The sequence below is a fragment of the Felis catus genome, chromosome E1 (assembly GCF_018350175.1).
Source record: "Felis catus isolate Fca126 chromosome E1, F.catus_Fca126_mat1.0, whole genome shotgun sequence".
In the NCBI taxonomy this organism is placed as follows: domain Eukaryota; kingdom Metazoa; phylum Chordata; class Mammalia; order Carnivora; family Felidae; genus Felis; species Felis catus.
In genome coordinates this window covers 28889422-28914740 of record NC_058381.1, presented here as the reverse complement: position 1 = coordinate 28914740, position 25319 = coordinate 28889422, and the positions used below count along the sequence as shown (strand labels likewise).

Sequence of the window (25319 nt, the reverse complement as noted above, 5' to 3'; positions counted from 1 at the left end):
TCTCCAGGACACAGCTCAGACATGAGTTCCTCTACGCAGGCTTTCTTGCCCCCAGCCCTGTACCTCTCCCCAGACTCCGATCTCCTTGGGGGTCAAGGCAATGCTATATTCATCTCAGCGTCACACACATGGTTCAGCACCTGCATGTTGCAGGTGACTCAATAAATGCTGGAAATGAATGTTCTAGGCCTGGAGATGGCCTAGGGGCATATCTGGGCTATCCTGGGACAAAGGGGCACACGCTCAGAGCCTGGCCCCGCTTCTTCTGAACACTGGCCCCTGAGAGAAGCCTCACCACTGGTCTCAGTGTTCCACATTAGAGCTCAGAGGCCAGTGGTACAGCCAGGGATGGGAGGGAGCAGGAAACCACAGAGAGTAGGTCTGATTCACGCCTGGGACTGCTAAGTGCTCCACGCACGGTATCTCTTTTAGTCCTCACAGCAGTGCCAAGGCCGGGATTAGTAGTCCCACTCCACATGTGAGGGGAGCAAAGCTCAGAGAGGTTAAGTAGTGAGCCAAAGCCCACACAGCAGAAGCACCTAAAGTATCAGAAGTTGGGCAGCTGAAAGACAGGGGTGGGAGAGCACTTTCCTTTTTTCTGACTGCACAACTCAAGTTCTCTTCCCTGTATCCTTCCCAGGCCTAGCGAAGCCTTCATTTCCAGGTCAGAACCCTGAATCTCAGGCCTCTGGAGCCTTGGTCTAGTGCTGAGGTCATCCTGCCCCCAACAGTGGCTTTAATCACTGAGCTGCACCGCCCCTGCCCGCAGCCCTACTGCACCCACAGCAGCTGAACACCCGGACAAAGGAGAGGAAGGAGGATGTGGCCGGAGTCCCCCTGGGTTCATGCTGGGATCCCATCTCTTACGGCCTCAGTTTTCGCTTCTGAAAAACAGGCAGAACCACTTTGCCTGACAGATTTTGTGAAAGCATCTCGGCATATTTTAAAAAAAGAAAGAAAAGTCGAAGGAAAACTATTTAGCCCTGGGTCCCATGACCTGTGCCAGGCTGCCAGTCCTGCCGAGGCCTCACCCAGACCAACCCACTCACTCCCTGCCTCTCCCCCGCCCCACACTGCAGCCTCCTGGTACCCCCTGCAATCAAGGAAGGACCCAGCTCTGCTCCTGCCCCTGACTCAAAACATTGTCCCCTCTGCCCTGTAAACTTCTAGGCCTCCATCAGCTCCTCTGAGCTGCAACCGCAGAGAATGTTCTCATAAAGGGAGGCAACAGACAGCTGCAAGGACATTGGTTGTGGAGTCAGAACCAAATCAAAGCTCAGCTCTGTAGTCTTGAGCAAGTTACGAAACCTCTCTTAGGCTTCGCTTCCTCCCCTGTGAAATGAGGATGACAGTGCCTGCCTCCTAAGCGGCGAACGTACAAAGCCTCACCGGTTTCCAGCACTTAGTAAACGGTAGCTGCTGTTACTCTCCACGCGGGTGTGACAGAGTTCACTACTGCCATCTGAGGCTCCCAAGATCCCCAGAAGGAACGATCCCCTGGAAAAGTCCCCTGTCCCATCATGTGTCCCCACTCCTCAGCACCCCCGCCCTGAGCCATTCTAAGGAAATGAAACTCCCGGACACAGAGGCACCTGGGCTCCACCCAGCAGCCCCCCTACAGACACGAGGCACAGAAAAACAAGCACCCGAGAGACCGCGGGACCCCGCTGGCAACGAGCTTCCTGTTAAACTTCGCAATTACAGAGTCCCTCACCTGCCAGAAGCCTCCAAGGACCCGGCAGGCCATTCCTCGGTCTCCAATTACCAGACTATCCCAGAAAAAGACCTAACTTGCTCCCATTGCCTGAAAATCCCCACGACATGCCTAGGCCAGGGATAGCCAATAGATCTCCATTCCATCAGTCACTGAGGACTCTGGGAGTGCTGTGTTGGAGAGCATTCTGAAGCTCTGTCTCAACGGAGCAGGAAAGAGCACAGTGATCAATTAGTAATGTTTGCCGACGGCTCAGGAGGGGAAGCGTCAGTACATGTTTCTCCCACGTGCCTCAGCCTTGACTGTAAGATCCCAGAGAGCAGGGCCGAGCCTTATTTAACATCGTGTCCCCAGTCACCTTCAGCACGGCACCTAGCCTAGAGTATGAATTTAGTGAATATTTGCTCTTTCGATCCTTACGGCATGAAAGTTCTCCTTGGGATCTAGCTAAAGTGTCTCTTGCTGCTGTAGAAGCCTGTTCTTGGTGGAATAATATACTGAGGGGTCCAGCCAAGTTTCCCACTGTGTTTGTTTCTCAAGCCCAACCCCTGATCCCTTGCCCCACTGCCCTGAGCCCGGAGAGGAGATGGATTCTCACCGGGGAGGTGGGGTGGGGGGAGCCAGCGGGTAAGGCCTGTCGAACATGTGCATGTGGTAGGCTGGCGGGGAGTATACAGGCGGGGGTTCTTCATCGGAGCTATCAGGTTCCAAAGTCCTCTCCAAGATCTATATCAGACACAATAAAAAAAAAAAATGTTAACAATCCTTCCCTGAATTTACATAACATTCAGACAAAATCACAAGTGTGGGCAAGGATGCATAGTAAGGGAACGCTGTGTTGCTGGTGGGGGTGTAAAGGGACACGGCCGCCACTCTGCTAAACTGTTTGGGCTTCTGTAAAGCTAAACGCATGGCCGCCTCTGACCCTACAGTTCCAACATACTCAATGGGCATGAAAGCACACGTCCCCGAAAGAATGTTCAGAGCAGCATTACCCATCCAAGCAAGGTTTAAAAACAGGCGAAACAAATCACAGTGCTAGAAGTCAGAGCAATATGACCTCTGCGGGGGGTGGAGAAGGCTGCGAAGACACCCGGATTCCAGGCTCTGCTGATGTTTCTTGACCCCGGGTGCTGGGGAAACTTCATCGAGCCACACAGCCACATGTACCCTTCGGTATGTGTGTTCCTTCTGGTAAGTAACTTTAACGTCATTCATGCTCTCAGACTGCCTCTACCTCAATTAGCTCACCTTAACCTCAAACAACTTGGCAAGGTACGATAAGGATTGTTACGCCCATTTTACAGATAAGGAACTTGAGACCCAGGTTGACTAAGTGACATGGCAAAGCCATGCGTTATTTTCAGAACTGAGTTTTCAACTTGGACATGGCGTCCACAGCAAAGACCTGTCTGTCAGGCCCAATGCCTACACACCCTGGTTGGATTCTCAGGGGGGACAGTGGCAAGGGGAGAGACCCAGGTCTCAGGGAGACCTGAGAGACCCAGAATGTCTCTCCCTCCTGGACTCCTCTCTTCATCCAGAAGCCAGAAAGAGGGGCAGGGAAAAGCCAAGGGCTGGGGCAGACCCAGGACTCCTGCACTGTGGACTGACCTAGATCCTTCCCCAGAGATCCACAGGGGAGTCCGGGGCAGGAGGCGACCATCAACCAGGAGATCCCAGGTCAAACCAACCCCAGCTGACCTACACCTTAGCTTCCCGTCCTCTGCTCCCCACTTCTGTTTCCATCTCCTCCAAGACCAAGGAACATGGGAAGGGCTCAGAGGCTGTCAATGGGCCTGAGGCCCCAGGCCCTGCCTTTTAACCCCGAGTGAGTTTGCAGAAGTCACGCTAAACTGTTTCTGCGAGCCGAGGCGGGGCCAGGTTGCACTACCCCCTCTCTGCCCTGAGCCCACCCATGCCCAGGCGCCCAGGGTCTTGCAGGGACACCCTGGCAGGTGAGTGAGCACACACACGAGTGCGTACACACTCACACACGCACTGCCACACTTCGTGCATGCACAGCCAGCCCGACCCAAGGAGGCCTCCCGCCCTGGAATGCACTAACGTTCTTTCCTTTGAGGCGGAAAGTATTTAAACAGATGCTTTTGCAGAAAAAGAAGAATGTAGCTGCTTTGTGGGCCACTGCTCTGCTTACCCCAAATTTCCACAAGAAGCAAAAAGAGAGGGAGAGAACACTGCAAGCTCCAGTCCAGTTCACTGGGGAGCCCCTGGTGCCTGGCACAGGACAGGGGCTCAGCAACTACCAGGTGCCCCCAGAGAACGTGTTGCTCCTGACCCCCAGCCCGTTCTTCAGACCCTGCTGCTCTGAGGGCCAGGGTTCCAGACCGGGGCCTTGAGGCCAGCTTCTCGCTCAGTGGCTGGCCGACCTGGCCCACTGAGGCTGGTGTGAAGGAGATGGGGGAGGAGGGGAGAGCTGGGAAGGAACTCTTCCCAGAAGGAAGCTGCTTGAGGTTTCCTAGACTGTGGCCTGCAGCGGCCGGCCTCCAGACTCAGGGAGAGCAGGCCTCGGGGGCTGCACCAGGAGGCCCCCTCCCCTGGCAGCCACTCCGTTCCTCAGCACAGCCTCCTGGGGCCGCAAGAACCAGACGTTCATCAGAGGCTCCTGGAGCAGAATGAGGAAACGCCAAGGAGGCAGGCAGTGGGCCAGGCACGCTCCAGAAAGGCTGATCCCGAGTCTCCAGGGAGAGTAACCCCAGCCATGTTTCTGGCCTCCCTCTGCCGCTCTTCCTGCAACCCCACCAGCCACAATGAGGTTGTTTTTCTGGCTCTAAAGGTGCTGAAGTTTTCGGCTCTGTGGCCTCTTGGCTTAACTCCGTGTGGGTGACAGATGCCTGCCAGGTGCTCTCGGGGCTGGGGGCTGGGCCATTTGTCTGACAGGAGATATGTTTCTGTAGCAAGGATCCCCCTCGGGCAGCCCACCATCCACCAGTCAGCCATTATTGTCATTCCAGCTGCTGCTCATAAATTTTCTGAAGCACTTTCCGCTGGCTCAGGAACTGCCTGCCGACGGGCCAGGCAGAGCTCCAAAGGTGGGGGCTTGGGGACACAGCCAAGGCGGGGTGCTGAGAAGGGGCTCAATTTGGAAAGCAAGGGTCTCAGAAAAACAGAAGCTCGCACAGTACAGGCCTAACTAGGGGGATGGTGAAGCCCCACAAAGGTTCACAGCCCTGTGGGTGCCATGGACAAAGGAGGAAAGATTATTCTCCCCTACCTGCCAGACTGCAGGATAAATGAGACTGTGGAAGGGGTCAAAGTATGCAGAATACTTTCCTTCCTGCTCACACTTAAAGGATGTATTTGCAAACACACGCCCACGCCTACACACACACGCACACCCCTCCTTTCTACAAAGACCATCTGGGTTTTCTAAGACTCCTTCCACTGGCTAATCCAGGCAGGTCAAGAGTGGTCTCCTCAGGAAAGAGACTAAAGAAAGCTGTGCAAAGACAGCAGCAACATTTATTCACTCAACAAACATTCCTTGGGTGCCTGCTATGTGCCAGGATCGTGCTGGGTGTTGCAGGTGGCACGGGCGTGAGTCAGATGCCACTGCCCACAGAGCTTCTCCCCTGCCTGGAGACAGAAATCCCAGGCAGCACCCACTAAGGGAGGGCAGGTGGGCATCTCCCTGCAGGGCTGTGTTGACACTGAGATGGAGTCTGAGGCCAGAGCCGGGTCTAGGTTTTCTCTGTGAAAGAGGGTAATAATAATGCCACCTCACAAAGTGTATGAGGGCTGGAAGGACCGATACACCTAAAACATGTAGGGTGGTGCCTGGCACAGGCTGGGACTCCATGAAGAGCGGAGTTAAATCCCACCTGCTCAGTCTTACCCATGGCCACATGCCCCAGATGTCCCTGCAGGTGGTGACCTGTGTGCCCCTTCTGTACCCAGCACTGCAGGTCCTGCGGAGACTGAGGGGCCAAACATTTACTGGACTCTTGGATGCGGCCGGCTGGGCCCTGATGCAGCAGGGTGGCCCTTTCTCCCCCAGTTACCTCCCTGAGGAAGGAGGGAACCGCTCGGGCACTGCTTGCTCCCGCCTCCGGCATGGCTTGGTCAGAGGAAGTTAGTAAGTCTGAGGTCACTGCTCTTCCACGGTTCCCTGTGCTCTAAGGATACAGCCCTGCTCGCTCTCAACCACCAGGCCTCCTCGAGCTGCCGGTCTCTGCTCATTCCAGGGTCCTGACAGATGGTCCCACGGCCAGCTCCCTAGTGACTCGTGCTTTGTTTCACCTCTTAACCTTTGCACGAGTGGTTCCCTCTGCCTGCACACCCTTTCCCTTGCTCCGTACTCTTTCTTCGGGCCTCAGCTTAGCCCTCCCTTCTCTGGGAAGCCATCCTGGAAGCCTCTCCTGCTTCCATTTCTCCCATCATAGCATTTACCACTGGAGGCTGTCATTGCCTGATTCTTGTGAGCTCTGTGCAGGCCGAAACTTGGTCTGACTTGGCCAAGGTGGACACCCAGAGGTTCAAAAGGAGCCTTTCTAGAAAAATACAGGCTAGAGGGCCCCAGCCTGGAATTGTATTTCAGTATGTTGGGGTAGGGCCCAAGTGTCTGCATTTTTAACAAGCTCCTCGATTCTGATGACCCCTGAGTTGGCTCCAGTACAGTGCGTGGCACACCACTGAGTAGGTGTTCAATGTTTGTTGAATGACTGCATGATTTCTGCCCATAAAAGGCCACTGGCTGATTTGGGTATGGTGTTCCTAGGAGAAACCCGCTACCCGCGAGTTAGAACTCATCCAGGGGAAACAACCCAAGTCCTCTGTGAGGTTCAAACAGCGCTGGAGCTCCAGGCGAATGATCGGGGCCGCGCCCCTACCTCCGGGGGGATGCTGTCCTCCGAGTCGGAGCTGTCCTCGTAGACGCTGCCGCCACCGCCCTCCAGGTTCATCTGCAGCAGCTGGTCGATGGTGGCGTCCACGGCGCCGCTGTTGGCGCGCAGCACGCACTCGATGATGTCGTAATCCATGTTGGGGAACATGGTCTTGAAGTCGTCCATGGCCTGGTTGAACTCGAGGCGGCGCACCTGGCGGGCGGGCCGGCTGTTGTTGAGCTCCTGCGAGGCGGGAGCGCCGCCCCCGGCCCCGGCCCCGCGCGCCCCGGCGGAGCCGCCGCCCCCGCCGCCGCTGCTGCTCCGGCGGAACAGGCTGGTCATTTTGCCGAGCCGCTGGGGGAAAATGTTGGCGGCCGGCGCCGAGCCCCTGCCCCCGGGTCCCTGCGCCGTGGCCGCTCGCTCGGCGGGCTCGGGAGGCTCCTTCCCGTGGCTCCCGCTCCCCTGGGCGGCCGGGGCGGGGCGGGGCGCGCGGGGTCCCCGGGTCAGGAGGCTAGGGCGCGGGGCCACCGGCGGCCCTCGGGGAGCGGCCCTCGCGGGGCGGCGGCATCCGGGCTGGGCAGCTGGTCATCCACACCCCCGGGGCATCCTGGAGCCGGCTCCACCGACGGTCCCACCTGAAACCGAGGGAGGAGGAGTCAGGAGCTGAATGGCAAGGGAACGGGGGTGCTCCTGCCTCGCCCGCGGGAGAACCACTTCTTTGTGCTTTCTCTCCAGCTGCAATAATTAAATAGCCACTGTTCTGTACTGACGCAGGATTGCTACCTGTTAGCCACGGCTTACTCTGGGCCAGGCACCATGGGTTCTGCGTGGGTCGACGCAGGACACCACTGTGAGGTAGGCTCTAGCATCCCCATTTCGCAGGTAGGAAAACTGAGGCATAGATGCTGAGGAAGTGGAGTTAGGATTTGAACCCAGGACTGTGGCTGCTGGTTTCAATCCCTACTCCTACTGCCAAGGAGCCCTGAGGACCTGAGGGCAGGAGGGGCCTGTACAGGTCCCATCCTGACCCTCCGGTCTCCGACCCACCCAGTCTCTGCTTCTCACATCAGGGTCCCAACTTGATCCCAACACCATGGCCTCCAGTTTGTGGAGAGTGCCATTATATCTGCGACAGAAAACTGTCCTGCCCACTCACCACCAAGCATGTAAATCACTGCGAAGGTCACAGTTTTGTTAGTGCAGTCAACTGAGAGGTGAGTACATCTAAAAACATCAAATTCTGAATTTCTCATGCTTACCCCAAGATTCACAGTAATTTTGTTAGTTGTAGAAAAGTGGCAGCTTTATTTCAAGGGACCGTTCCATCAAAGGGTATTTCCTAAGTTTGATGAAACAGGTGCAAACCTGTTTTCCCGTTTCTAGGACTTGGGATCATAATCGTTAACAGCTGACACTGAAACGTGCGTCTGAGCAAATCGACATGAGGATCTTCCTTGCCATGATTCCAACAGTCAAACAGCTGATGGTATAGGAAAGACAAGAGCAGAGGAGCGTGGAAAGTGCAACAGAGGGGCTCTCACTCCCTCTGGGGTCAGAAGAGCCAGCGCTACTACGGATTCCCTCTCTGCCCTTAGGACAGTCTCCGCACAGGTCAAATGAGGCTGCGTATTGTCCCCCAGTGCCACCATGCTGAGATTCTAACCTACTAGAAAGATCTGCGTCCTGAGAGGCCCGTGGAAATTGTCCAGGGCTCCTGTTCTGGGGCCTGTCGGGTGGGGGTCTGCCCAGTCCAGAGAAGTGAGCTGTATTCAAGAATGGAAAACTAGAAGCACTTTGGCCCCATGCAACCTCTGGACACAGATGTTACAGAACTATAATCCCTCCCAGCTTCCGGAACACACCTGTGAACACTCTGGTGTATCTACATTTAGATACTTCCTTTATGCATCTACTACCATAGGTATGAATTTTTTTTTCCTGAAATGTGGTCAAACCATAAATTCTCTGCAACTTATTTTTTCTGCTTAGTAATGTATTGTAGTCATCTTCTCGTGTCAGAACATAGAGATCTGCGTCATTTTTAATGCCTGAGTAGTATTCTGTTGACTGGGTGAAGCATGATTTACCATCCAACTTGTTACACGCCCTCTCTTCCCAAATGAGCAACTCACGTTCCAGAGAGGCTAGAGCCATGTCACAAGGAGAAACGGAGGGGTGACCTCAAATGATCAGTCCAGGAACTGTTATGAACATGAGCACAGGAAGGTCGCCAAGTACAACATGGCCTCCCACAGCCGGCTTTAGACACCCCAACCCCCATGTCCACACCTCCCGCCAACCCTGCCACATCGGGAGGTGAGGATGCTGGTCTGACTTTGCCAGAACGCTTTCCAGGGCGAGGCACTACCCCGAGCTCTGGAAACCTGCGCTGAGGCCTCTAACAAGGACCTCAGGGACACGGGGCCCGGGAAGCCAGTGCCCAGGGCCGCCGTCTGCTGTCCTGGTGTCATCACACATTCGAGTCAGTGCGTTGTGTGAACACCCTCTGGAGTAAAGCCACCTTCTCCCCTGCCCTGCAAGTAATTTACTAAGACAGAGACTTGGTTCTCATTTAGCCAAGGGGAGACCCTTAGAGATGGAAGCCAGGACCTGATCCACCCCTGGTGGAGGAGGAGGGAAGATGATGGGGTCCACATTTCCCCCTTAGCGGCCACCCGGACCGGCCCCTCGGGGTGTGACTGTCGGGAAGTTCCCGCACCCCCACCGTTTACAGGAAGTGCAGTGGCTCAGACCCAGGCTGCAATCCCTGCTCTGCCACTCCCCAGCTGTGGGACCTCCCAGGAGTGTCCTCTCCTCTCGGTGCCCAATGACCTCACCCGTACTTATGGGGCTTCAGTGAGAATTAAACCAGAGAGCCAGCAGTCGGGACACTGGCCGAGCTACTACCCAGGGTTGGGCAGGGGGCGGGGGGAGGGCGTCCTTCAGCCCTTGGAAGGAGTACTGATCTGCGAAGCCCCGGGGGAGGCCTGGCTGGCCTGGGCAGCTGGAGAAACCGCAGGTCAAGCAGCCTCCTCTTCCATTTACCCCAGGTGAAAAGCCTGGAAAAACAGCATTTTTCTGTGTGTGCCCCAATATGTGACGGATGACAACTCTGGGCCAGCCCCACAGCGTGCTCCACATTGCAGACGAAGAGACTGATGCCCGAGACTTGTCAGAATTGCCCAAAGACATATGGCCGGCAGTGGCAAAGCCTAGACTCTTCCGTCAAAGGTCATTCTGTGAGGAGAAAGTGGCTCAGAAACGCTAATGGGAAGTGTGAGGGAACAGAGGTCGTTGTTCAGAAACACCATTTCCACAGGACTCTGCCGGAATGCACAGATCCAAAAGCCAAGTTGCCTATAATCGGCACCAGGTGGGGCCGTGCATGCCCCTCCCCCCTTCTGACAGGACCATCCCTTGCTAAGCTCAAGTGCAAAGTGCAACAGATGGGCACTGAGGTGGGCTAGCACCACTGGGAGCAGGGAGAAGGACTGTCCTAGGGGTCAGGGTCATCCGTGCCAGGCTGCCTTTTGCAACGAGCACAGCTCAAATGAAAAGCAATTTAAAACACATGGAAGAGGGCACCCGGGTGGCTCAGTCGTTTGAGCGTCCCACTCCATTTGGCTCGGGTCACGATCTCACAGTCGGCGGGATTGAGTCCTGCATTGGGCTCTGCACTGACGGCTGGAGCCTGCTTAGGATTCTCTCTCTTCCTCTCTCTCTCTCTCTCTCTCTCTCTCTCTCTGCCCCTCCCCAACTCACTCTCTCTCTCAAAATCAAACTTTTTAAAATTTTTTTTAAAAACCACATGAAAGAATTAAGGCAGGTGACTTAGGTTTACAGCCCTGTGCCAGACACTTTCACATTTAATCTTTATTACAACTCCAGAGATAGACACTCTTGTCTCCATTTCGTAGCTGTGGAAACCAGTTCAGAGAAGTTAGGTAACTTGCACAAAGTCACGCAGCCAGTACGTAGAGAGGCCAGATTTAGGAACCCACCTCCTGAGAGCCCAAAATGCCAAGTCAGGCTTGAAGGGCTAGGAGCCAAGGAGGCTCAGAAATGCAACCGTGTGTGGCCCAGGCTCAGGAGACTGGGCCCGGCCTGGCTGACGTTCCAGCAGAGGAAATGTGACCTAGACAGCACTGGGGGAGGGAAGGGGAAAGGGTGTCTGTTGGCTCAGCCCCAGAGCTGGCTCTGTGACCTTGGGGAAACCACTTGACCTCTCTGAACCCCAGCTACGGGGCCCTGGCAGGGCCACAGAGGGAGATAACCCCTGACCCACTTCTGAAAAAGGAAGTGAATGAAACCCGTTGAGCCTGTTGGAGGTCTTGGTCTTGGAGGCCAACTCTAAGGCTCTCCTGAGCTCTGGGCTGCGTGTGACCTAGGCACTGGGAAGCAGAAATCCCACACCTGTCCTCCCCCAGGTCCCAGGGAGCCAGGCCTTCCACTTCCCCATAAAGGAATCTGGGACTGGGGGGAGGGGGGCAGCAGCCTGCCAATCCTCACTCCAAGCGTGAGGAGACAGCCAAGGCCTGAGTCACTCCTGGCCTGGCGCAGGGAGGTGGGCAGGCTGCCGGCAAGCTCGCCGCCTGACCTTGCCCAAGGTCATCCCAGCCCGTCTCCCGCAGCACCAGGTAGGGTCCACCTGGGAGACTTGAGCGCCTAGGAGCCAGAGTCCTGGGCTTCCATTCGCACTGGGTCTAGTAAGGCTGTGTGACTTGGAGAAATCATTTCACTTCTCTGAACCTCAGCTTCCTCATTTGTAAAAATTGGTAGAATACTCCCTGGAGGGGGTGCTCTGATGGAACTTACACGGGTGCCTGGAGCCAGGAAGCACCCAAGAAGACAGGTTGGTGTGGCCTCAGGCACAGGTCTTGGCCCTTTGCCTTGGCTACACTTGTGGCTTGAACAATGTAATCCAGTCCCATGACTTTAAATACATACCATCTACATGCTGAATACCGGCTCCCAAATTTCTCTTGCCCTGAGGCCTCCTGGGAATATGCCCTTCAACTCTACACTTGCACATCTGACCTGCTGCCTCCACTTGGATGTCCAATAGCAGCTCCGACAGAATGGGTCATCTGAGTTCGACTCCCTGGTTCCTTCCAAGCCCAGCCTGCTCCCCCCACCTTCCCCGTCTCTGTCAACCGCAACTCCACAGGGCTCAGGCCAAAAGCTTGAGCGTCTCCTTGAGTGCTCGAATTCTTACACCCCACACCCAGTCCCAGCAAATCCAATCTTCCCTAGCTTCAAAACCCGGCATCTGGCCACGCCCCACCACCTCCACTGCTACCACCCCTGCCTGCCTCTGTGTCCCCCATTGCCTTTCTGCAGACGACTCACCACGGTGGTCATGTCATTCCTCTGCTCCACCCCCCACAATGGCTCCTCATGTCCTCAGAACACAACCTAGAGCCTTACCGTGGTCCACCAGGCCCCACACTGTCCTGCCTGTGCCACCTGCCTTCACTGTCAAACCTCACTCTGTCCCCTCCCCTCACTCGCTCTGGGCATCCTGGATCCTGGCTCGTCAACCTGCAAGCCACACGCACTCCCATGCTGAACTTACTCTTTCTACTACCTGCCATGTTCTTTGCCCAAATATCGATGTGCGCCCTCCCTCCCCTCCCTCTGGCCCCTACTCAAGCACAACCTTACCAGAGAGGCATCACCACCCCCCTCTGCCACGTTCCCTCCCCTTTTGCCCTACTTTCGTTTCCTCATGGAACAGGCCACCTGAGAGATTATTTCTCTACTTGTCACTGACCACCTCTGCCACTCAAATTCAAGGTCCGTGAGGGCGAGGTCTCCGTTTTATTCACTGTGTTGAGTAAAGTGCCTAAAATAGTGCCTGGCACTAACAACAGAGGTTTGTTAGGTGGATAAAGAAGGGAAGGAAAGACGCAGGAGCACAATTAACTGTGGGTTGTCTTCCCTTCCCCTCCTCCCTCTGGCTCATAGCAAGATGGGGGTTAGCGGGAGGACTTTTTAGTTTCCCAAGCCCTTTCTCCTCTATGTTCTCATTTAGTCCTCACACAAAAAAGCTATAATTTCTATAGGGGCTTGCATTATTGTCCCATTTCACAGACGAAACAGCTGAGGCCAAGGCAATCAGTGACATGGTTGAAGTCCCGTGAGCCTTCTGCTGCCTGGCCTGAGGGCCTCATCCCTTAAAAGGCACACAAGGCTAATGGCAGGACGGTCCCCTTTCCAAGCCAGCGTCAGTTCCAGGGAACAGGAGGTCAACCCCCTCCAAGATCTGACTTGACATTCTACTGCCCCCCGGGAGAACCCAACCCTGAAAGCAGGGATAGAACAGGAGGCCCTAGGAAGAGATGTGGGGCTGGGAGGCCAGAGGTCCCAATTGCCCGACCCTTTCTCTTCTAGAAGGAGGAGGGACTGCCTGAGGCCAGCTCTGTCTCTGCACACCCCTGGCTCCCTCCTCTGAAAATCCCTGAGGGACAAGGGACAGACCAGGTCTTGTGACCCATCTGTAATTGCTGTGATCCCGCCCCGCAGAGGGGACTCAGAGGCCCAGCCCCGTGGCACTGCCATGCCAGGCCACTAGGTGGAGTTCTAGGGCTCAGGCCCCGGGGCTCCCAGGGAAAAGGCAAACGGAGCAGCCTCTCTCCTAGAACCCAAGAATCTGTCCCACCCCCACCTCCGACTCAAAAGGAGAGGAACCCAACCAGCCCAAGGGTCTCAGAATCCAAGACTGGACGTTTCAAAATGACTTATTCTCCAAGTGGGAAATGCAGGGCACACAGGCCACCGATTTCCAGCCTATGTCCTTGGCAGACATCACTAATCTATCCAGGTATTCTTGTCCTCTGGAGCCCACGGAGCCCCTACCAGGTGATTAGAATTGGCAAGCAAGATAGGCCCTGCTTGCCAGCCCTTTCATTCCCATATGAGAATCCGAGGCCCGGGCTTACTTCGTCTTATCGGGAATCCAGGCTGCAAAAGCCAGCGGGGCCAGAATGAGGTCATATGACCCCTGGGACGCTTGTGTAACCATGGTTAAGTCCCGGGGAAACCTCAGGCGGGTAATGGCAGCGCTAATGGAGAGGCTGCTGGACTCAGGGCAGCTGCGTCCTTGTCCAACTGTCACCTCAGACGCCATGGGGGCAGGGCGCAGGCTAGTCTGCTAAGCATCTTGGCTCCTGAGCCGGAGAGGCCGCAGAAGCGGGGGGAGGAAGGAAGGTGGGGGCACAAGAGACAGAGAGAGACTCTCGGGGGCTGCGTGTGGGTGCACAAGCGTATAAGCCTGTGTGGATGCGTGTGCGCGCCCAGCGGGAGGAGGAGGGGCGGTCCTGACAGAGGCGCCTTGTCCTCCTGCCCCTGCACAGGCTTGTTTTCTTCCCAAGCTATTAATGTCGCTGCAGCTTCAAAAGCCGGGTGACCTTTAAATGCCGAGCCTCCTGCTCCTGCCCAAGGCGCGGAAAAGGCTTAATGGAAACTCAAACGGCCACAGCTGCTGGGGCTGTGACAAAGCCAGTCTCATTCTGAGGGACTGAGCTGCTGGGCGGCCACACCTGTGCCCACCTCTGGGTGGTACTAGGAGCAGAGAGGACCCTCAGGCATAGCCATGCTGGGCGGGGGAACTAGACCTGAGAGCAGCAGGAGAAAAAGAAGGAGAGACAGACTCAGCTCTGCCATGCCCTGCTGTGTGACCTTGGGTTGCCCACTTACCTTCTCTGGGCCATGCCCAATCATTTAGTCCAGTCTAAGGCTGGGGCAGAAAAAAAAAAAAAAAAAAAAATCCCCTTTCCCCAGAAAAAAATCTTTTAAAAGTCTGTAGAAGAAAAAAAAGGAGAAGAATGACATTTTCTTTCCTAATTTTTCCCTCTCTTGCCTCAACTCCCATGGCCAGGTCTGTGGCCAACAGGAACTATACACAGTAAGGACTAGGGCAAGAGGTTTCCAACGAAGTTAAAAAGGTCCCTCCCCTATGGAAGCATCTGCCTTGGAGCCTCAGTCCTAAGGACACCATCGTTCATCTCTGTTCCTGAGGCCCAAATACAGGGCTTGGCTGTGTGAACGGCACCACCAGGAAACCACTTCTGCATTCCAGCTGAAAAGGCCCAAGACGAAGCTCCTCAGGCACGAGGGACATGTCACTTGTGTGGCGCATCTTGGTAGGATAATGGTACATATGTTGTCTGCTTCTTTACAAGTCAGCCATACTCCCTGTGCCTTATGCATGTTAGCTCTTTTCACCCGCTCTTTGCGCCTTGCAAGGTGCCTATGTCACTGCGATTTCTACTTTACAGATAGAAAAATGAAGCACAGAAGAGTCGAGTAACTTGTTAAGGTCACACAGCCAAGCTGACATTTCAGCCCAGGAGGTCTGACTCCGGAGCCAGTACTGTAAATCCATCCAGCTCAACCACTCCTCTGTATTGCTAGAGCTGGGCACATGGCAAGAACTCAGCGGACTGAATTGAGTCCTAACCAGGCAGAGTTGCCCTTCAAGAGGCTGGGGGTGACTGGTGCCTGTGTTGGGGGAGCAAGAGAAGAGGAAGGGGAAGTTTGCAGGCAAAGCCTCATCCTGAAGGACAGACAGAACCGTGGCAGTTTCCTTACAAAAACCTTTTCCGCACCCCACCAAGGGTGTTGGCCGGGCGACCAACTGTTTTCCACTTCTACCTGAGCTGCTTAAAACCGATTTCTACAACAATCCCTCTCCCCATCAACAAACTGTACCAGCTTAGCCAAGACACTCAGCCCAGGAGACTGGGAGGAGATCAAACCTCAGTGGACAGGGCGGGTGCTACTCCCCACTGCCCTACCCAGGGGCCGTAGGCCCGCCCCTCAGGGCTGGCACCAATGTATGTGTACCTGGGACCGAGTCCGTGGCCCAAACTGGGAGAAGGGAGCCACTGTCAGCTCAGGTGCAAGGTAGTAAAGCTGAGCTGGCTCCAGACATGAGCTCATGCTGGCCCAGATCCAGCGCCTTGGGAGAGACGGGCCAGCGGCCCCTCCCTGGGCCTCTCCTTCAGGCGGTCAGGCTGAAGGCCCCTCCGTAGGCAGGGCCTGTGTGGTCTGGGGCTGAGCTCTCAAGTCTAGACAGTCACAGATGTCTCTGGGCCCCTGGGGACAGGTAGTCAGTCAATGATGCCAGACAATTTAGTATCTGAGCATGCCCAGGGAATCCAGGTCAAGGAACCAAGATTAGGGAGGGGTGCTCAGGGTGGGCAGAGGAGGGTCCTGGGAACAGAATGCCAACTCCTGCCCCCATTCCCTCCCCCCACTAACATACACTGTGCACCCATCCACTGATCCATGAACCCCACTTCTATGGAATTCATATAATATGTATAATGGAATACTATACAAGAGTAAACAAAAATGAGGCATCTCTTTATGTCTCTATGCTCAAGACCCATCGCTCAGGGGAGCAATACAAGGCCGAACACAGTGCGTACAGGACATACTATAGTGCGTTATGGCACGTGTATGTCAGTGTGTATGGAGAAGACACTCGGAAAGGATTCGTAAGAAACTGATTCCATAGGTTTCCACTGGGAAGGATTAGGTCAGAAGAGACAGACCAGGAAAACTTGTCTCTGTAGATCTTTGTATATCTTTTAAGTTTTGATTCACATTCATTAATTTAAAAGTAAAATAAGCACAGGCACCTGGGTGGCTCAGTCGGTTGAGCGTCTGACTCTTGATTTCAGCTCAGGTCGTGATCACAAGGTTGTGGGATCGAGCCCCGCGTTGGGCTCCATGCAGAGTGTGGAGCCTGCTTGGGATTCTCTCTCTCTCTCTCTCTCTCTCTCTCTCTCTTTCTCCCCTGCTTGTCTTTCTCTCTCTCTAAAAAATAAAAACATAAAAATAAAATAATAACCTATAAAGAATAGCAAAGTGACAGCATTACAGTGATGTTTTTAAATTTTCCTTTTGCATATGTATATTATTTACAATGGACGTGAATTACTTTTTAATAATAATTATAGCAAATGTCTGAATGTTAACTGTGTGCCATCTACTTTCTAAGCACTTGGCATGCATTATCTCATCCGAGCCTCAAAGTAAAGCAATTATTATACCCACTTTACAGATAAGGAAACTAAGGCCCAGAGAGTTCGAATAACTTACGTGGGGTCACACAGTCAGTGATGGAGCCAAAATCCGAGTCCAAACTGTCTGGCCCTAGAGTCCATGCTCTTCTTAACCTCCACCTTATACTGTCTCTCTAATCAAAACAAAACAGGGGCACCTGGGTGGCTCAGCCGGCTGGGTGTCCGTCTTAGGCTCGGGTCATGATCTCACGGTCCATGAGTTCAGGCCCCGCGTCGGGCTCTGTGCTGTCAGCTCGGAGCCTGGAGCCTGCTTCGGATTCTGTGTCTCCCCCTCTCTCTGCCCCTCCCCTGCTCATGCTCTGTCTGTCTCTCTGTCTCTCAAAAATGAATAAACGTTAAAAAAACAAATTAAAACAAAGCAAAACAAAAACTGAATGGTGACAGAAGAAAAGCGTATGAAGAAAGTAAACCCCAGAGCTTCCAGGACTCTAGAACTTTTGTAATCCTTAGAATCCAGCTCCATCCTTCCGGCCTCTACTATTTCAGCAGGTCTCCTGTAGTCGTGCCTCAGTGGGAACGGGGCGCCACTCCTCCCACTGCGCCCCTTCGTGCTCAGGGACCCGCGTGCCTCCTGGTGGCCTCACAGGGCAGAATGAAGGCCCAGGAGCAAGGTGGAGGCCCAGGCCACAGCTATTTCAGAGGTTAGACCACGGCGTGGGGGATCCGCTGGGGCAGAGCAGGGTCGGGTCTGGCCAGGAGGCTCCTTGCAGAGGGGAAACCGTAGGTTGCTGTTTCTTTCTTTCTTTCTTCTTTTTTTTTTAAATTAACTTAGATTTTTTTTTAAGTTTATTTATTTATTTTGAGAGAGAATGTCGGGTGCTGAGCCCGACACAGGGCTCGATCTCACGAACTGTGAGACCGTGACCTGAGCCAAAATCAAGAGTCGGACATTTAACTGACTGAGCCACCCAGGCGTCCCCACAAGCTGGTTTTTGAATGGCGCGGAGTCGGGGGTAAAAGACTGTAGAGCACGGAGGTTAAAAGGGGAGATTTAGCTCCAAGCCAACCTCAGCTTACATTCTGATCACCACTGCTTGGGTGAGTGGACTTCTGAGTGAGTTTCCTCACCTGTAGAACAGGACGCCTGTTCCTCTGAGGATGGGTTCCCCTCTGAGGGGGATTCATGCCATGGGCACACACAGGCTCCACACAGATGCTCTCAGCCCGGGGCGGCTGTTAGTAAGGCTCTAAGGCCACACAGTTCTCAGGGGCTGAGTCTAGAGCCTGGCCCAGGAGTCAAGCCCGGAGTTAGGATCTTGAATCCAGCCCCGAAGGGACAGCGTACGGCACAAAGGCTTCCCCTCAGGGGCCTTCAGGACCTCGGGCTGAGGGGCTCTGTGGCCCCTGAGTGGAGTGGGGAGCTGGGCCAACAGCCCCAGGCCCGTCTGTACTCTGCTGTGTTTCCTAGGGGGAGAAGTGACTGGAATATACCAGGGCCTGGGTCGCCCTGGCCCTCCCACTCCTCCTGGGGGCCCGGCTCTCCGGTAGGGGCTCCCTACCCGGGGCAGCAGGAGCACAGGCATACAGGCTGAGTGGCCTTCTCAGAAGTGCCGCCTCTGGCAGCTGAGGAATGCAGGCTCAGGGCCGGGGAGCAGAGGCTTGGGGAGGGGGTGGTTGGCCCTGAGCTTCAAAAGAACAGGCAGCAGCTGTGGCTGGGAGGGCCGTGGCCCTCCCCCTCCGGCAGCCAAGACATCATCAGAAATTCCACCCCAGCAAGAAGGGCCAGCCCAGACAGCAGATGGGATTGTTTAGAGCCACTTAGCAGGCCAGCTACTTTCCCGACCGCAGGCTGCTCCCCTCTCCTCGCCTTGGCCCCTTCTTCATCTGTGCAGAGCAGAGCTCCCCTTCCACAGCCTGGGGCACCCAGTAGCCAGCTGTCGGGCATCCCCTCCCCACCTGAGGCCTTCACTCGCCCACACGGCCTCGCCTCCAGACAGCCATGTGCCCACACATGCCCTCTAGAGAGGCCAGGTTGGGAAGGCAGAAAGAAATCTCAATGTTGTCACTTCCAGATGGTGCCCGTTGCCAAAGGTCACAAAGCCTGCGATCTGAACCCAGACTCCTGGGCCAGTGCCCTCTCCCCCGGTGGTGCACACGCTAGTAATTACAAAACAGCCCATACGTCTGCGTGTGCTACGAACACCGGCTCACCCAAACCCATTCACTCATACAGCCACGGGACACAGACAACCCTCATTAGATCTTTCCCGAACACTCCCAGCCAGCCTAGGTACTCAATCCGTTCCTCCCTTCACCTTACTCTGAAGCTGTGTTTTTAAAATTACAGCCACACTCTCCTCCCCACACACTAACTGCACTAACACCACCCTCCATCCGTCTTGCAGCCCACCACGCGAGCCGCTCCCTTCACTAGGCTGACGGCAGGACCACGGGAGCCCCCAGGCCCTTTCTCTCGTCCCCATCTGTGCCCAGAATTTTTTTTTTTACAGCATCTGGTGCAGCAAAGGTGAGGTCAGGCCGACCTGACCTGCAGCAGAACTGGCCAGAACCAGGAAGCGATGCACCCTGGCCAAGGCACTGCCTTCCCACTTGCTTGTAGGACCAGCTCCTGGGATGGAGTGCAGGGAAGGGCCTCAGGCCAGCTGGGGCTGGGAGCCCTGGCCCTCAGATCTGAAAGTCAGAGCAAGGGGGCAGGAACTCTTGGGTGTCCCATAACCAGCCTTCTTTGCCTGTAGGGGTCTCAGTCTCCACCACTAGAGACAGAAACAGTCCCTATTCAGTCAACCTTTCCCATCACTGAAATCTCCCAGGGATGCAAGGACAGGGGTGGGGTAGGGGTGAACTGGGGCCAGAGAAAGGCACCACTGTACTAGTTACAAACCATGATGGTGTCTCTGCAGAAGGAGGTGGCTGGATCCCAGTACCCTAGGGCTGGAAGGACTGGCACCCTTTCTTAGATACAGAACCAGACCCCTTTCCTCATACGAAATCCTCAGCAGAAGTCCATTCCATAATGACACTAAGCAGAAACCCACCCTTGCCCCCACCCCCAGCAGTTATGCATCGTCAGAGAACCTGCCATTTACTGAGTGCGGGCAATGTTGCCCGGGCATGGGGTCAGTTAATCCTCACGATCATCCAGAACTGTAAATCATCGCCCTCTACCATTATCAGAGCCACTTTCCGGAGTCATGTGTGACCTAGAGGTTGTCCAGGGCTGTGCCACCTCCAACCTGCATGGCCTTACATGGCAAAGGCCAGTGTGCCCGCCAAGTCTCCTGACACCCTAGTTACCTGCGAGAGTTTTAAAGCCTGGGAGAGTAACCCCCATGCTCTCATCTCCTGAGCTGTTTGCATCTCTGCCTGTTTGCCCTACTGCTTACCACCCACTCTTTGGGAAGCATAATCGTGCCTCCCTATCAGTCTCAGAAGCAATTACTCCTTGCATTAAAGCAGCATATCCCTGGGGCACCTGGGTGGCTCAGTCGGTTAAGCATCTGACTTTGGCTTGGGTCATGATCTCACAGTTCGTGGGTTCGAGCCCTACGTCAGGCTCTGTGCTGACCGCTCAGAGCCTGGAGCCTGCTTCAGATTCTGTGTCTCCCTCTCTCTCTGCCCTCCCCCACTCTGCTCGTGCTCTCTCTCTCTCTCTCTCTCAAAAATAAACATTAAAAAAAAAAGTGTGTCCCCAGAGGGTGGTGAGACTGCATCAGACTCCCCCAAGGTGTTTGCTAAGAACCCATATTCCCCTAAAATCAGGGTGGGGAATTTCCCACTACTAAAATCAGAATCTCTGGGGGCATGGTCTTGGAATCTGCATTTTAACAAGCTCTCCCGATGATTCTGGTGCCCAGTAAAGCGCGAGGACCACTACCTCCTGATGCAGTATGAAACCTTTGATTCTAGTTTTAGCTCCATCAATAACCAGCAGTGTGACCTTAGGCAAGTCATTTTACCTCCTGGGCCTCCAGCTTCCCTCCATTTTCCCAGAAAAATGGGCAGGGAGGATTAAATGATCTCCAGACCTCTCTCTCCTCTGACATCCTCTGTGTCCGCCCTAAGTCCCCAGATGGTCCACAGGTGTATGAACTGAATATTATGGACTGTTCATTCCCCGTAGCCTCCAACGTATACTGTAGGCACACATTAAAAAGAGTTCCAGTCTGATTGATTTAGGGAGATCTGCAAAAATACCTTATCTCTGGCTCCAGGCCCTAAACAAATGGCTTTTGGATTATCCATAACACTTCCCCCTCCCCTGAGTATCGACTTTCTTCATTCCAGCCTGAGCCAACCAGGACTCTGTAAACACTGGGTCTGCACACCTGGGCTTAGTCAACAGTCAGCAAACAAAGGCCCTGCCAAGTCACCCCACAAGCCCAAACTCGCACCCGCTCTGTTTCTCAAAGGAAGCACCCGGCCTGGGATGTGCGGACCCTGCACGCCTTCCTCCCACCACAGAATGGTGGCTGGGTCAGACAGAGGGTATGGCCAGAACGGCCCCAGCCATGGGAAGTGGGCCGCAAGGTATCCAGACCTAAGGGGTGTGAGGCAACAGCCTGGGAAGCACCCAACGATTGCTGGGACCTTTGAAAAGCAGCTGGGCATTCATCAGTCCCCGGAGTTCCTTGATAATCACCAGTTAAAATACAGTGTATCCAGCTAGTGCTCAAGCACTGCTTACTAGCAGCAAACATATGATTGATTCGTCCTTCAAGGTCTATGCATCTTTAACAGTGGAGTTGTGGGGATTATCAGGCCCACAGCCCACAGACACAGGGTGAATTCAGCTTTGTGCCACCTTTGCATATGGTGAACCTGTATGTGTTCTCACAAAATTAACCAAGGGGAAGGACAAACAAGAAAGGCAAGAATGAGGCGCACCTGGGTGGCTCAGTCGGTTGCGTGCCCGACGCTTGATTTCAGCTCAGGTCATGATCTCAGGGTCATGGGTTCGCGCCCCACATTGGGCTCTGTGCTGACAGCGTGGAGCCTGCTTGGGATCTTCTCTCTCTGTCCCTCTGCCCCTCTCCCCTCCTTGTGCTTTCTCTCTCTCTCTCTCTCTCTCAAATTAAAAAAAAAAAGGCAAGAATGAAAACCCAACTTCTACAGTGGGAAACATCTGGGAATCACTGCTAGGGTCTGCTGATTCTACTCATTTAAAGGTACCAAAATAGATCATTCTCTCACGCTGAGCGTGCTGACTGCCCCAAATGACCGTGCTTTACATGTGCTCTGCACTTCACAGTTTATAATGCTGGAGAAAGAGTCCACAGCCCTTTCCATTCAGCCGGGCTCTAGGCTGGGCATGGACGCTCCAGTAGGGCCTCACCCTGCCACTGTGTGAGGCACTTCACCTACACAGAATCCTCGAAACAATCCTCCAAGGCAGGAAGTAGATCATTTTGTAGATGAGGAAACTGAGGTACAGAGGAATTAACTCGCCTGAGGTCTCATAGCCAGGAAGTGGTGAGTCAGGATTCTTCCCCAAAGCCCACACTCCCAACCACTTAGCGCACTCTCACTGTATTGCACCATCAGAGGACCTCTGACCTCTGCATGGGGCAAACAGGGAAACTGAGGCTCCGGTCAGCCTGGCAACGGTTCCCTACCCCCCTCCAGGTATCCCGGAGCAGGAGCAGAAGCCCTGTGTGGAGTAGGCCCCAGAGCAGGGAAATAGAAACGAAGTGGGTGCAGCCGAGCTGAGAGCTGAGCCAGTCCCACCACATGCCTCCTCTGCTACGGCAGCCCCAGGCCCGGAGGGGACAGCGCCAGGCTCCCTCTCCCACCCGCTGCGCGACCTCCCGGTCAGGGTCTGGGCTGTCCTCAACAATCCGCTGCACGCCCCACAGGAGGAAGTGGCCACACTTGAAAATCATTAACATTCAGGGCTGAACTTGGGGCTTTTGTTCTTGAGCAAGGACTGTAACATTTCACTTTCAGGAAGGAGCTGGAAGGGTGGGGCTGGCTCGGAATTGCACAACGAAAAAAGCAGGCTCAGACACACACAGGTCCCACGTGGAAGTCTGTATAGACAAGCCCCTGGAGGAAAAGCACAAGCAAACCCACGGCCGGTCCACACAGAGGAGGCGGGCCAAGCCATCTCCACAGTCTTTTTTTTTTTTGTATGTTTATTTATTTATTTTGAGAGACTGTGTCATGCGAGCGAGCGGGGCAGGGGAAGAGAGAGAGGGAGAGAGAGGGAGAGAGAGAGAGAGAGAGAGAGAGAGAATCCCAAGCAACCTCCGCACTGTCAGCGCAGAGCCCGATGCAGGGCTCAATCTCATGAAACCATGAGATCATGACCCGAACTGAGATCAAGGGTCAGATGCTTAACCGACTGAGCCACCCAGGCTCCCCTTCACTGCTTTTTAAATCAGGGCGTTGTAGTCAACCATCCAGGGAAGCCAAGTAAAGGAAGGAAATAACAAGGCAGCAGAGGGGGGTGGGAACTCGGGCCTCCAACCACCCCCTGGTGGGGGGGGTGGGAGCCCCAGGTCTTCCAGAGGGATGGCTCTAACACATCTGGCTGGGAGGGGCTGCCCCAGCTCTGGGAAGCCTGCCTACCATCCCGCCTCCCACCAAGCAGGTGTCACCATGTCACCCAGAGGCAAGGGAAGTACAGCAAACAGCCCTCACAGGCACCCCAGCAGCGTCTAGACCAACTTTTTCAGGGCGGCAGCTCTCCCCTGAGAGAGTCACATCCTGGCCACGGGCAGTGGCGGGAAGGGATGTAAAGTGAATTAGTTAATCCTGGGGGAGGGAGGATGAAGTTGGGGGAGGAAAGGGAGGGAAGGAAGAAGTCAGTCAGCAGGGGAAAACCTGTTTCAAAAAAAGTAATACAACAAGAATAGAACAGGTTTTGAGCAAGTCGCCTAAGCCCTTGGAACCAGGGCTGTCCCTAGATCCCTGGGAATGGGCCCCTGCTCCCCCCACCGCCACCTAGCAGGGGTCAGTCAGAGGCTAAGGTTTTCACCTGCTCCCCTCCTGCACCTCATTAAAGCTTCACCTCCAGGCCTTCAAGGAAATTGGTAGAAATGGGATCCTTGTCCTTTGTCAATTACAAAATAAACAGCTCTCTGGGGGCTCGCCCTCCTTTGGGGGGTGTCTTCTCACACCCTCAGACAGTCCCCTAGCTCTCATCCTCCGGGGGGCGCAGTACAAGGGAATGGGCTTGTTTAGGGCCCCCGCTGGCAGGGGCAGGCCACCCACCAGGTCCAGCTCACCCCCCTCAAAGCCGCTCTGTTTGTAAAGGGCTTTCGGGGACAGGAAGCAATAAACAGAGTCAAGCGGCCAAGATGCAGGGGCTGATTATGCAGTTTATGGATTTTCCAGGCCGCTTTGTACTCTCCCACCAGCTGCCTGGGGCTTTGCAGAAAAAGGTGCTGGCGAAAGACAGGCTGGTCCTTGGCTTAAAAGGTGGACTCTTGCCAGGCCTAAACTGGGTCTTTCCTAGTGTGTCAGAGCACTGGATGCCTTGCCAGCCTCACAAGCACCTTCTCCGTGCCCCTAAAAGAAACCCCCGCCCTGCCCCCCTCCGCACCAGAGCCCAGACTCTTTCCCTCTCTCCCTCTCTCCAGCCCACTGCTCACCTCTCCATCCAGCTCTAAGTTACTTGACTCTGGGAATTCCCAGAGGGGAGGGCGTGCCCGGCCAAGGCTGTCTCTTGGCTGAGGTGGGTGGCCCGCCTTCACAAAGAGGCCCACAGCTCAGCTTAGCTTAGCTGCCCTGGGAGAGGAGAGCAATTTGGGAAAAGCGGCCACTGGTGGGGAAGGTGGTTCTGGGCCGCGTGGCCTCCCCAGTACCAAGCTCCGCTCACATTTTTCCCACATAGGCTGTGATCTGGTGAGATTGTGGCCCACGTGTGCAAAGCAGTAAGCTCAGGGCAGTTTGCTAGAGCAAAGAGAGGAAAGCCCCCCACTTGTCTCTCAATACCCACTAACCAATAAATAACACAGGATACACCCCCAACACGGGAAAGCATGCAGCCGAGACGTTCAGGGGCCAACAAGGAATGACACGAGAAAGCCAAGTTACTGGGCCACGTGCACACCCACTGTTTGCACGCAGGTGTCTTGAGTGTGTACTTGCGTATCTAGACCTGCACAGGAGGTGCAGACACCCCAGCTACTAAGTTGCAGTTATAGTAGAGGTGGGGTTGCACCAGGGGGGGATCTTCCGCTGTTTACTTCCCGCCTCCCTGCATCCTTCGAAGTTTTTCAACAAACACGTATTAGCTCTGTAGTTTAAAATTAAGAATTAAAAATAATAGTAATAAAGTGCACTGGTGGTGGGAATGTAAAATGCTGCTGCGCTGGAAAACACTTTGGTAGTTCCTTCAAAAGTTAAACCCAAAACTAACATATGTTCTAGAAATTCCACTCCGAAGGTATACACCCCGAAGAACTGAAAGCGGTGATTCAAACAGATATTCGTACACACCCATGTTCTTAAGAACATTATTCACAATATCCCAAAGGTAGAAATGACCCAAGAGTCCATCCACAGATGGAGAAACAAATTATAGTGTATACATATGGAACAGTGGAACATTATTCTGCCATAAAAAGGAAGGAAATTGCAATATAAGCTACAACACGGATGGACCTTGAAAACATGCAAAAAGCCAGACACAAAAGGACAAATGCTGTATGATCCTACTTCTACGAGCTACCTAGAATAGAGAAATTCCGAGAGACAGAAATT

The 25319-nt window shown here is 54.5% G+C and overlaps 1 protein-coding gene and 1 long non-coding RNA gene across 4 annotated transcripts in view; one reads left to right on the top strand and one right to left on the bottom strand.

Annotated features, from left to right (window-relative positions):
- Positions 1-25319, bottom strand: part of CUEDC1 (CUE domain containing 1) — an 84186-nt gene that overhangs the window by 13652 nt on the left and 45215 nt on the right. For 2 of the 3 annotated variants that reach the window (XM_023244509.2, XM_023244511.2), the window contains exons 2-3: positions 6565-7193; positions 2313-2440 (exon numbers count right to left, since the gene is read on the bottom strand). In XM_023244509.2, coding sequence (XP_023100277.1) covers positions 2313-2440; positions 6565-6900 — 464 coding nt within the window. In that variant the 5' untranslated portion in view covers positions 6901-7193. Of the gene's footprint in view, positions 1-2312; positions 2441-6564; positions 7194-16205; positions 16261-25319 lie in introns of those variants that run through there. The other variant, XM_023244510.2, reaches the window with a different exon arrangement.
- Positions 7190-8533, top strand: LOC111557842. The gene is made up of 2 exons (XR_006590044.1): positions 7190-7772; positions 7942-8533. It is a non-coding gene; the product is annotated as an uncharacterized LOC111557842 (long non-coding RNA).